This window comes from Mandrillus leucophaeus, unplaced genomic scaffold, assembly GCF_000951045.1.
Source record: "Mandrillus leucophaeus isolate KB7577 unplaced genomic scaffold, Mleu.le_1.0 Scaffold730, whole genome shotgun sequence".
NCBI classification, from domain to species: Eukaryota; Metazoa; Chordata; class Mammalia; order Primates; family Cercopithecidae; genus Mandrillus; species Mandrillus leucophaeus.
In genome coordinates this window covers 237631-250556 of record NW_012107920.1, presented here as the reverse complement: position 1 = coordinate 250556, position 12926 = coordinate 237631, and the positions used below count along the sequence as shown (strand labels likewise).

General features: G+C 36.9%; 1 protein-coding gene across 8 annotated transcripts in view; it reads left to right on the top strand.

The window, feature by feature from the left end:
- Positions 1-12926, top strand: part of CTAGE5 (CTAGE family, member 5) — an 83821-nt gene that overhangs the window by 16753 nt on the left and 54142 nt on the right. For 6 of the 8 annotated variants that reach the window (XM_011965620.1, XM_011965622.1, XM_011965626.1 and 3 more), the window contains exons 5-8: positions 8299-8376; positions 10540-10650; positions 11273-11344; positions 12192-12296. In XM_011965620.1, coding sequence (XP_011821010.1) covers positions 8299-8376; positions 10540-10650; positions 11273-11344; positions 12192-12296 — 366 coding nt within the window. Of the gene's footprint in view, positions 1-8298; positions 8391-10538; positions 10651-11272; positions 11345-12191; positions 12297-12926 lie in introns of all 8 variants that reach the window. The other 2 variants (XM_011965619.1, XM_011965627.1) reach the window with 2 other exon arrangements.

Below are 12926 nucleotides of genomic sequence, written 5' to 3'. Positions count from 1 at the left end.
AGTGGTGTGTGATCTTGGCTCACTTCATCCTCCGCTTCCTGGACTCAGGTGATCCTCCCACCTCAGCCTCCTGAGTATGGGACTACCGGCATGTGCCACCATGTTCAGCTAGTTTTAAAAAATTTATTGTAGAGGTGGGGTTTTGCCATGTTGCCCAGGCTGGTCTCGAACTCCTGGGTTGAAGCAATCCTCCTGCCTTGGCTTCCTAAAGTGCTGGGATTACAGCTGTGAGCCACCGTGCTCTACCTTCTGTTAGTTTTGAAACGCTCTTGATTGTTACTTTTCCACATACTGTTTTTGCCCTTTTTTCTTCTTTCTTTCTGGGACCATACAAATGGGTATTTTAACTTTTTGTTATTTCTCATCTGTCTCTTATGTTCTTTTCTGGGATTTCCATCTTTTTGTTTGCCCACACTTGAGTCTAGCCATGTTCTTCTTTAACTTCCATGTTACCAATTGTTTTCATTTATGTCTAATCGTCTTTTAAACCATCCATTGAGACCTTAATTTCATCTCTTGCCTTTTTCAGTTCTGCAGTTTTATTGTGGCTCTTTTTGTAGTTCTTTTTCTCTGGTACAATACTATTTTTTAATTCCATTTACACATTATGCTCTCTTATTTTTGTTTTGTTTTGGTTTGGTTGTTTTTTGGAGATGGAGTCTCCCTCTGTCACCCAGGCTGGAGTGGAGTGCAGTAGAGCGACCTCGGCTCACTGCAGTCTCTGCCTCCCAGGTTTAAGCGATTCTCCTGCCTCAGCCTCCCAAGTAGCTGGGACTACAGGCACACGCTGCCATGCCTGGCTAATTTTTTATATTTTAGTAGAAACAGGTTTCACTGTGTTGGTCAAGCTAGTCTCAAACTCCTGAGCTCAGGCAATCCACCCGCCTCGGCCTCCCAAAGTATTGGCTTACAGGCGTGAGCCACCACACCTGGCCTGTGCTCTCATTTTATTTATTTATGTGTTATTTTTATTTTCTGATTTTCAGACATCTGCCGAGAAATGTGCTGTCCTGTTTTAATGTCTACTGCATTATCCAGTAGTCTGTTTCTGGTGCTCATTTTTTTCTCTTGTTTCTTAGTCTTGTCCTCTTGAATGCCAGGTTATTTTACATCAGCTGTCAGTGATAATATAATAAAAATTGTAGAGATAATTTTGAAGCTGTGGGTGCTGTCATCTCTCTTCAGTGAGGATTTACTATTGCTTTTCATAGGCAGCTAGGCTAGGGACATTAGAAATTTTAGATAACTTTATTTATTTGAATTTCTTTTTTGTAAAATAAGTTTTATTGTATATACTTAAGGTATAGAAATTTCAGATAACTTTGAGTTTCTTTTTTGTAAAATAAGTTTTACTTTATATATTTCAGGTATAAACATGTTGAGATACATATATAGTAAAATGGTTACTATAGTGAAAGAAATTAACGTATTCTTTATCTCTCATAGTTACCCATTCCCTGCCCACCCACCCCCGAAGGGCAGCTGTAATGTACTCATTTAACAAAAATCCTGAATGCAATACGCTATTATTAACTATGGAACTCAGTTGATATCTTTTAACTTGTTCATCCCACATGTTTTCTTTTCTTTTGTTGAAACAGGGTCTCATTCTGTCACCCAAGCTGGGGTGCAGTGGCATGATCTTGGTTCATTGCAGCCTCTATCTCCTGGGCTCAAGTAATCCTCCCACCTCAGACTCCTGAGTAGCTGCGGCTACAGGCACATGATACATGTTTGCCTGATTTTTAAATTTCTTGTAGAGATGGGGTCTCCCTATGTTGCCCAGGACAGTCTCAAACTCCTGGGCTCAATGATCCTCTCGCCTCAGCCTCCCAAAGTGTTGGGATTACAGGCGTGAGCCAACATGCCCGGCCATATTTTCTACTTTGTATATTTTGACCTACATGTCTCTGTTTCCTCCCTCCCACCCAACACTGCTAACCACTGTTTTATTCTCTGTCTCTATATATTTGACCTTTACAAAAATTCTGCATGTAAGTGAGATCATGCAATATTTTTCTTTCTATGTATGACTTATTTTACTTAGCAAAATGCCTTCTAGGTCCATCCATGTTGTAACAAATGGCAGGATCTCCTTTTTATGGCTGAATAATATTCCATTGTAAATATATACCACAGTTTCTTTATTCATTTGTTCATTGATAGATACCTAGGTTGTCTCCATATTGGCTACTGTGAATGATGCTGCAGTGAACATGGGCGTGCAGCTATCTGTACAAGGTGCCAGTTTCATTTTTTTCGGATATATATCTGGAAGAAGGCTTGCTGGATATAGTAGCTCTATTTTAAATTTCTTTAGGAGTCTCCATACTATTTTCTATAATGACTGTACCAATCTACATCCCTGCCAATAGTGTACGGCAAGCCCTCAATGTCCTTGATAGTTTCTTGAAAATTGACTTTAAGTGAAACAATGTATATACTGAACTCAGTTTTTTTCCCCTCATCAATGTTATAATGAAACAATATTGAAGAAAACAATGTAATTCAAAGGACAAAGGACCTGCTCTATGCCTTTCTCTTTTCTTGTCTAGAAAAAAGGTTCTCTCCTTTTTTTTTGGTAACTTTTATTTTCAGTTCAGGGGTACAAGTGCAGATTTGTTACACAGGTAAACTTGCGACTTCGAGGTTTGTTGTATGAGGGTTCCCTTTTCTCCATAACTTCACAAATATTTGTCGTCTCACTTGTCTTTTTGGTAATAGCTATTCTAACAGATATACGGTAATATCTCATTGTGTTTTTGATTTGCATTTCCTTGATGATTGGTGGTGTTGAACACCATTTCACATAGTGTTGGCCATTTTTATGTCATCTTCAGAGAAATATCTATCTAAGTCCTTTGCCTGTTTTTTAATCAGGTTATATGTTTGCTTGCTGTTGAGTTGTATGAGGGCTTTTAAAATATTGAATATTAACCCCTTATCTGATATATTTTTTCTCAATCTGTAGGTTGCCTCTTTATTGTGTTTACTTACGTATATTTTTATTTTTTTTTTACCTTGCAGCTTCGCCTCAAAGGAACTTTCATTTTATTGTTTCTTTTGCTGTGCAAAAGCTTTTTAGTTTGATGTAGTCCTGTTCACTTATTTTTTGCTTTTGTAGCCTAAGTTTTTGATGTGATATTCAATAAATTATTGTCAAGGCCAGTGTCAGGGAGCTTTTTCCCTATGTTTTCTTTTAGGAGTTTTGTAGTTTCAGGTTTTATGTTTACGTCTTTTGTCCACTTTGAATTGATTTCTATGTATTGTATAAAATAAGACTTCAATTTCATTCTTTTGCATGTGAAATCCAGTTTTCTCAGTTCCATTTGTTGAAGAGACTATTCTTTCTGCATTGTGTATTCTTGGTGCCCTCTTGAAAATTTGACCATATCTGTTTGGATTTATTTCTGGGCTCTCTGTTCTGTTCCACTGGTCTGTGTATTTGTTTTTATACTGGCACCACACTGTTTTTATTACTACAGCTTTGGAATATAATTTAAAATCAGTTAGTCTGATGCTGCTAACTCTGTTTTTCTCAGAATTGCTTTGACTCTTTGGGATCTTTTGCTATTCCATATTAAATTTAGAGTAAAAAAAATTCTGTGAAGAGTGCCATTGAGATTTTGGCTGCCTTTCCATTTCTTCGTGTGCTCTTCAATTTCTTTCATCAATGTTTTATACTTTTTAGTGTATAGATCTTTTACCTCCTTGGTTGAATTTGTTCCTAAGTATTTTATTTTATTTTTTTGATGCTATGTAAATAGGATTGTTTTCTGGGTTTCTTTTTTGGCTAGGCCATTATTTGTGTATAGAAATGACATAGTTTTGTTTTGATATTATATCCTGCATCTTTACTGAATTCAGTTATTAGATCTGTATTTTTGATGACATCTTTTGGGTTTTCTACATATAGGATCATATCATCTGCAAACAGATAATTTTACTTTTCTGATTTGGATGTCTTTTATCCTTCTTTTCCTTCCTTCTTTCCGTTTTTTTTTTTTTTTTTGAGACAGGGTCTCACTCTGTTGCCCAGGCTGGAGTGCAGCAGTGTGATCTCAGCTCACTGCAACCTCTACCTCCTGGGTTCAACTGATTCTCCCACCTCAGCCTCCCAAATTGCTGGGATTGGAGGTGTGCACCACCATGCCTGGCTATTTTTTTTTTTTTTTTTGTATTTTTTGGTAAAGACAGGGTTTCACCATGTTGGACAGGCTGGTCTTGAACTCCTGACCTCAAGTGATCTGCCCACGTTGGCTTCCCAAAGTGTTGGGATTATAGGCATGAGCCACTGTACCAGGCCTTTTATTTCTTTTTCTTGTCTAATTGCTCTTGATAGTACTTACAGTGCTATTTTGTTTTTGTGTTTTGAGACAAGGTCTCACACTGTTGCCCAGGCTGGAGTGCAGTGGCATGGTCATGGCTCACTGCAGCCTCAGCCTTCCAGGTTCAGGTGTTTCTCCCACCTTAGTCTCCCAAGTAGCTGGGACTACAGGCGTGCGCCACCACGCTTGTGTTTTTTTTGTAGAGATGGTGTTTGGCCAAGTTGCCCAGGCTGGTCTCAAACTCTGGGGCTCAAGTGATCCACTTGTCTCAGCCTCCCAAAGTGCTGGGATTACAGGTGTAAGCCACCGCACCCAGCCCTTCCAGTACTGTTTTGAATAGAAGTGTTGATTGTGGGCATCCTTACTTTGTACCAGATCTTAGTGGAAAAGGTTTCAGTTTCTCACCACTGATGATATTTGCTGTAAGTTTTTCATAAATGGCTTTTGTTATGTTGAGGAACTTTATTTCTTTTTATTTTTTCTTTTTATTTTTTTCATTATTTTTAAAATTTTATTATTGTTTATTTATTTATTTTTTTAAGATGGAGTCTTGCTCTTTCACCAGACTGGAGTGCAGTGGCGTGATCTCAGCTCACTGCAACTCTGCCTCCTGGGTTCAAGCAATTCTGCTTCAGCCTCCTGAGTAGTTGGGACTACAAGTGTGCCCCACTACACCCGGCTGATTTTTTTGTATTTTAGTAGAGATGGGGTTTCACCATGTTGGCTAGCATGGTCTTGATCTCCTGACCTTGTGATCTGCCTGCCTTGGCCTCCCAAAGTGCTGGGATTACAGGCATGAGCCACTATTATTTAGTTTTTTGAGACAAGGTCTCACTTTGTTGCCCAGGATGGAGTGCAGTGGCATGCTCATGGCTCACTGCAGCTTCAACCTCCTGGGGTCAAGTGATTCTCCCACCTTAGCCTCGCTAGAGTAGGTAGGACTAGAGGTGTGTGTGACACCAAGCCTGGCTAATTTGTGTATTTTTGGTAGAGACTGGGTTTTGCCATGTTGCCCAGGCTGGTCTCAGACTCCTTAGACTTCCTAAAGTGTTGGGATTACAGGTATGAGCCACCACACCTGGCCAGAACTTTGTTTCTATACTTAAACTGTTAAGAGTTTTTTTAAAATCAAGAAATGATGTTGGGCTGGACGTGAGGGTGTGTGCCTATAGTCCCACCTACTTGGGAGCCTGAGGTGGGAGGGTGGCTTGAGCCCAGGAATTCAAGTCCAACCTGGGCGACATAGTGAGAAACTATCTCTCAAAAGAAAAAAAAAAATGGATGTTGAACTTTGTTGAATGTTTTTTTCTGTGTCAATTGGTATGATCATGTGGTTTTTGTCTTTCAGTCTGTGAATGTGATGTATCACATTAATTGATTTTTTTTATGTATATATATATTTATTTTTATTTTTATTTTTTTTGAGATGGAGTCACTCTGTCGCCCAGGCTGGAGTGGAATGGCGCGATCTCAGCTCACTGCAACCTCCGCCTCCCGAGTTCAAGCGATTCTTTGGCCTCAGCCACCTGAGTAGCTAGGACTACAGGTGCCTGGCTAATTTTTCTATTTTTTAGTAGAGACAGGGTTTCACCATGTTGGCCAGGATGGTCTGGAACTCCTGACCTCGTGATCCGCCTGCCTTGACCTCCCAAAGTGCTGGGATTACAGGCATGAGCCACTGTGCCTGGCTGATTTGCATATATTAAACTGGCTTTGCATGCCAAGGATACATCCCACTTGATCACAATGCATAATCTTTTTGATGTATTGTTAATTTCAATTTGCTGATATTTTATTTAAGATTTTTGCATCAGTGTTTATCAGAGATATTGACCTCTAGGTTTGTTTGTTTATTTGTTTTTTGTGGTTTCTTGGTCTGGCTTAGGTATCACGGTGATGCTGGACTCAAAATGTGTTAGGAAATATTCTCTCCTGTTGTTTTTCTTGGAAGAGTTTAAGAAGTATTGGTAATAATTCTACTTTGAAAATTTGGTAAAATTCAGCCATGAAGCCATCTCTTCCTGGACTTTTCTTTGTTGGGAGATCAGATTACTTTAATAACAGATGGAGATATTTGGAAGCGGGGCCTCAGTTCAGAGGATTAGTCTGTTTTTGGTTTCGACTTTGTTATAAGGTAGGCAGGTTTTTTTTCTTTTTTTTTCTTCTTTGTTTTTTGAGACACTCTTGCTATGTCACTCAGGCTGGAGTGCAGTGGCATGATCTTGGCTCACTGCAACTTCCGCCTCCTGGACTCAAGTGATTCTTGTACCTCAGCCTCTTGAATAGCTGGGATTACAAGCACACATCACCACGCCCAGCAAATTTTTGTATTTTTAGTAGAGACAGAGTTTAACCATGTTGGCTAGGCTGGTCTTGAACTCCTGATCTCATGATCCTTGTGATCCGGGCTCCCAAAGTGCTGGGATTACAGGTGTGAGCCACTGCGCCCATCCAAGGTACCAGTTTTGCTTGGTAAGGATATTAATTTCCTTTTACTGCTGTAACAAATTACTGCAAACTTAGTGCTGTAAAACAACACACATTTATTCTCTTACAATTTTGAAGGTCAGAAGTCTAGAACTAATCTTTTAAAAATTATTTTGTTGTAGAGATGGGATCTCACTATGTTTCCCAGGCTGGCCTTGAACTCTTGGCCTCAAGTAACCCTCCCCCCTTGGCCTCCCAAAGTGCTGGGATTACAGACATGAGCTACCATACCCAGCCTTAAAACCAATGTTAGGGGCAGAAATTAAGATAGCAGCAAGTCTGTTTCTTTATGCAATGTTCTAGGATAGAATCTGTGTTTTGTCTCTTATATGGAGTCTACCAACATTCCTTGGCTCATAACTACATCACCCCAATTTCTGCTTCTATCTTCATATCATATCATTCTTTTCTAAGTTTGGTCCTCTTACCTCCTCCTTATAAGGACCCCTGGCATTAGATTGGACCCACCAAAATAATTCTGGAGCTCTTTCCATCTTAAGATCCTTTATCACACCTGGACATTCTGGAGTAGAATATCTTTGGACAGGTCATTGTTTAGCCAAGGACAGGGTTCATCCGAGTTGGCAGGTCTTGAACTCCAAGTTTTTTTTCTCAGCTTCGATTCTCCTGAAATCTCTGCTGAGTTTCTTAGCCCATCAGCCACTTCTTCTAGGAGGAATAGACATGCCAAATACTAGACTTGCCTTTCTGGGGATTCCCACTTCTCTCACAAATTCTCACTGTTTTGATAGCTTTCTGAGGCTTTCAGACAGATACTTTTTTTTTTTTTTTTTTTTTTTTAGTATTTTCATTAAGCTTTTCTTGTTCTTGCCAGAAAGGTGGATCCAGAACAACCTAGTCTTCAATTTAATCACTTTTTTTTGGAATAATTGAAGTGCATTTTGCCAAATGTTATAGCATTATGTCTTTTATTGTTCTTTCCATTTTTTGATGGCTGTTCCCTACCTTTTACAGATTTTTATATTCCCCACTTGCTTTATTTGTTGTATGGTATGAATTAAAAGTGAAAAGTTTTGATGGTCAGTTACTATAAATTTCTCTTTAATGAATAGGCTTAAAGAAAGGGTTTACTTGTTGTGGCCATAATTAGACAGCTTACATAAAAATACGCTCTTTGAGTAAATCTTTGGATAATCTTTAGTACAATCTTACCATTAGAATTTTAACCTCATTTTTAGTAAAAGATGCTAATATGAGTTATAGTCCTATGTTCTCTGAGAAGCAGACTTTACTCTTACAGGTGAAGTTCTGACATTTGTCATAACTTGCCTGAGCTAGCCGTCTGTGATGTGTTAGCTGCTCTGGCATTGTTATAGTGGTCAGATTTGAAAAACTTTAAATAAATCCAAGTAAACTTAATGTACATGTGGAAATGGATTCTGTCTGCTGCTTAGGCATCTATCCAGACAAAATTTAGAATAAAATTGGTAGAGTTTTTACTTGTGCTGTTACTTTGTTTCAGTATGAAGGCTATGAAGTAGAGTCATCTTTAAAGGATGCCAGTTTTGAGAAGGAGGCAACAGAAGCACAAAGTTTGGAGGTAAAAACTCAAATGCTGTAATTTAAAAGCTGGGGAAAAAATACTAAATAACAAAAACTTTAAAAATGTGTCGTCTGAAAACTAACTGTTTGAAAGAAATGTGAAAGAGCATCTCTGGATGTTAAAACTTAAGAAGAAAATTAATATAGGAAATGGGACAATAGTAGGTAGCATAAAATATTATAAAAATTTGAGCTTTTATTGCTAACTTGTTTTGAGTCAGGCATGTTTATGGTCAAGGAATCAGGAGCTGTATAGAAACTTCATTCTATCATTCCTGGGAAACGTATTAAGGTGATCATTCCTTTTTTGACTCAATTTGCTCTAGAAAGGAGAAATAGGATTCATTTTCACAAACTTAGGAATAGTTGGCAACAAGAACTTACGTAAATTATGACAGTATTTGCCTTTACTTTTATCTTGAGGATATTAAGAGCTAACTAGAATTAGGCCAGAGGCTTATGTTATATGTAATGGTCCGTTGGTAAATGTTTAACAACTTTTTTTTTTAAAAAAACAGCCTTACTTGTAGCCATTTGCTGAGTTCTGTAGTATGAATACTTCCACGATGGCCAGTTTCAAGCTACCAACATGATGTCACTGAATAAGGAGTCTGGGAAGATAATGCTTAAAGTAGGCTTTCCTGAGCCAAGTGTGATTTGGTTAATTTTAAGGAAGGAAAGTATGGTAATTTGTAATGTAGCTAAACTAAGACAGATTAGGGTAAGTGATGGGAATGCCTTACTACTGTTTAGATATGGACGTCTTGTAAAAAGCAGAGTAGTGACAAAGCATAGCAGAGGACCCCTGCATCTGCAAATATTAAAATGGAAAACAGTAGACCTTGTACCTTTGATAAGTGTCCAGTACAGTGTGGCAGTTCTCAATCACTGCTGTCCGTAATCATCAGAAACTCTTATGTGTTATGATTCAGAATTTTCTAGTAGAGTCCAAAGGAAGTTATAAATTGGATTCTAAATAAGTTTCTTGATATTTTCTTCACTTGTTGTCTGTTACTGTCTTTAAGAAGTTATTGAAATTATATTTTATTTGCTGACTCTCTGTCTTAACTACTCTCCCAGTAGTAATTTATTAGTTTGATAAAAGAATTTTAGAAGGCATTTGGCATGCTAACAGAAGAGCAAAAAGTAGGTAGCAAAGACATTTACTCAAGCTTCATAATATTGAGGATAAAATATTACACACCAATTTATTTTCAAGGTAATGAATTATAGGAGTAAAGTTTTCTGAATTTTTAGCTGCATTCAATATTTTGGAAAATCTTCAATTTTAGTAATTTTTTAGCATGGTATTTTCAGTAATAGTAATCATAATTGAATTCAAACTATAATGTAATGCAATTAAAAAAATATGATAGCTGAATCTGTAGATAAAATCAAACCAATAGAGTAATTTTGATTCAGGTCAGGGAATTCCTGTAATGAAATAGTCAAATTTGGGGTAATGTGTATAAACAAGTTTTTAAATCACTGTAATGTAGTATGTATTTGTTCTGCTTTTATTTTGGCCTGCATTAAAATCTTTGAACCTTTGGTTTATTTTTCTTTAACAAGTTTGTTGAAGGATCACAAATATCAGAGGTATGTTTATTATAGTATTTAAAATCCAGTTGGAATAATCCAATAACGAATCATTTTAAATTAAAAAGGTCCTAGAAAATAGGTCTTAATTCAATGTGGAATATTATCATGAAGCAGCATTGATGGTTTTTTAGTTGATTTTCTATGTCATGCCTTTAATTATATTAAATTAGCTTTATTTCTCATTTTTTTCTTTATAATGGTTTTAAGCAGAGGTTGGCAAACTGTGCCTAGTGGGCCACTTTTTTTTAATAAAAAATTGTATTGGAACACAGCCATGCTCATTCATTTAGGTATTGCTTTTGTTTCTCACTACAATGGCATAGTTGAGTAATTGCGACAAAGACTGCATGGCCTATGAGCCTAAAATATTTATTTCCGGGATCTTTACAGAAGTTTGCTGACCACTGCTACAGTTGCTATTATTTTGATATTATAAAAATGAGCAAATATATAAATGAAAGTTATTTAACTTACAGTACATATTTTTGATTATGCTCATCTGATTTTCTCTAATGAAAAATTCTTATATCTGTTTTATAAAGTTCGCTTTCTCTCTTAGGCAACCTGTGAAAAGCTGAACAGGTCCAAGTCTGAACTTGAGGATGAAATATTCTGTCTAGAAAAAGAGTTAAAAGAAGAGAAATGTAAACATTCTGAACAAGATGAATTGGTAAGGCTTTTTTATTTGAGGAGAATATAAGAAAAAGAAAGTTACTGAGCTTTAAAAAATTAATGTGATAGTGGTTAAAGTATTACATATTTGTAAAAAATGTAAAGAATACAGAAGGTTGTAGGGAGCAAAATTTTCTAGAGCCACTCTTTTCACTTCCCCCTAGATGTTACTGTGTTAAATTTCTTGCATATTTTTATAGAAAATTTCTATATGTACTATGCAAGTAGCTCATGTAAATAAAAACTGAATAATCGTGTACATAGTGTATATTTGTAATTACTAAACATGTATATTAAATTATAACTTTTTCTTTTAAAAAAACCTATCTTAACGAAAGTCTTGATGTATATGAGATTATTTAGTAAAACATGTTAGTGGACTTATCTTGAGCCTATATAACTTAAATGTTATGAAATATTAAAGTTGATATGAGATATTATAGTTATGTAATGTTCATATAAAATCCCTTTAAGCATATGGCTAAATAAACTGAGAAGGTTTCTTAATTTGAGCTGTCGCTTATGGAGCAAAAGTGTTAGGTTAATAGTATATGTAATATTTATGGCATTTTGGAAACTAGAGTTTAGTAAATATTTATTGCCTGATACTGTCTTTCTAGATGGCGGATATTTCTAAAAGGATACAGTCTCTAGAAGATGAGTCAAAATCCCTCAAATCACAAGTAGCTGAAGTAAGTTGAATTAGTCTGGTAGGTCTATTGCTTTTGAAAATCATTTTAATTTAATTTTTTTAAATTAAGAAATAAGGTATAATAGTAGAATTTGAGATATAGGGGATCCCAGGTATGTATTTTTTTTTTTTTTAAATAATACCTAAATGAATGAGCATGGCTTTGTTGCCCAGGCTGGAGTACAGTGGCATGATCTTGGCTCACTGCAACTTCCACCTCCTGGGTTCAAGCAATTCTTCTGCCTTAGCCTCCTGAGTAGCTGGGATTACAGGCATGCGCCACCACACCTGGCTAAGTTTTGTATTTTTAGTAGAGGCGGGGTTTTGCCATGTTGGCCAGGCTGGTCTTGAACTCCTGAGCTTGAGTGATCAGCCCACCTCGGCCTCCCAAAGTGCTGGGATTACAGGCATGAGCCAACGCACCCAGCTTGTATTTTCTTTTTTACATGAACTACTTCAGAAAAGTTCATCTTTTCAATGGATAAGTGTTTATTGAGCTATTACTATATATTGAGGACTGGTTGCTTGACACTTAACATTAATAGACAAAAAAGTCCCCAGGAAGCTTAAATTTTAGTAGGGGAGACAGAACAAATAGTTATCAAAATTTGCTGCACAGTACATAGAAAGTTACAAGAGGTTTGTCCAAGGTCACATCGTAGCAAGTTAGTGGGAGAGGCAGGACTAGACCGCAATTCTAGACAAGCCTTTTTTCTGCTACACCATGCTGCCTCTGCTGTTAATATTGGCATGGTTTTGCCTTTGTTTAATTCTGTGTTCTAGGGAGTATGTGTAAAGATGTGTATTAAATTAATTGTTACAAACTTGATATTTTTTGTTTTACTTAGGCCAAAATGACCTTCAGGATATTTCAAATGAATGAAGAACGACTGAAGATAGCAATAAAAGATGCTTTGAATGAAAATTCTCAACTGCAGGAAAGTGAGAAACAGGTTTGTATTCTGTAGGGACTCTTCAACTTGTGAATATGTAATTATAAATATTCTTGGCATCCTCATGACTGACCCATGCTAGGGACAAGTGTAGGCTTTTCCTTGAGAGCACGAGAGTAGGACAAGTCTCCCTTACGTATTTCAGTGTCTGTCTCTTTTGTATAGTATACCAAAGTGTATACTTTTGGCAGCCTCTACCCCCAGGACAGGGAAAATAAGCCAGGGCATTTAGCATTTTGATAATCATAACCAACTTAAAACCAGACTGAAGGGGTACAGAGAATACGAGTGAGGATTATTGAAGTTATAGATCTGGGGCCTAAAGATAGAAGCAGTTCTGGCGGCAGATCACATGAGGAGGTGGCATTTGCCCTGTTTCTCGCCCACATACATAGATACTCCCAGGTATATTTCTTCTTCTGCTTTGCCAATATAATTGTAACTTTTCAGTGGGAAAATTTTTCAGTGATTAAGTTATTATAATTATCCAAATATTACTCACACCAGAGCCACATGGTTTGTTGTTGTTGTTGTGTTTTTTTTTTTTTTTTTTTTTTTTTTTTAAGACGGAGTCTCACTCTGTTGCCAGGCTGGAGTGCAGTTGTGTGATCTTGGCTCATTGCAACCTCT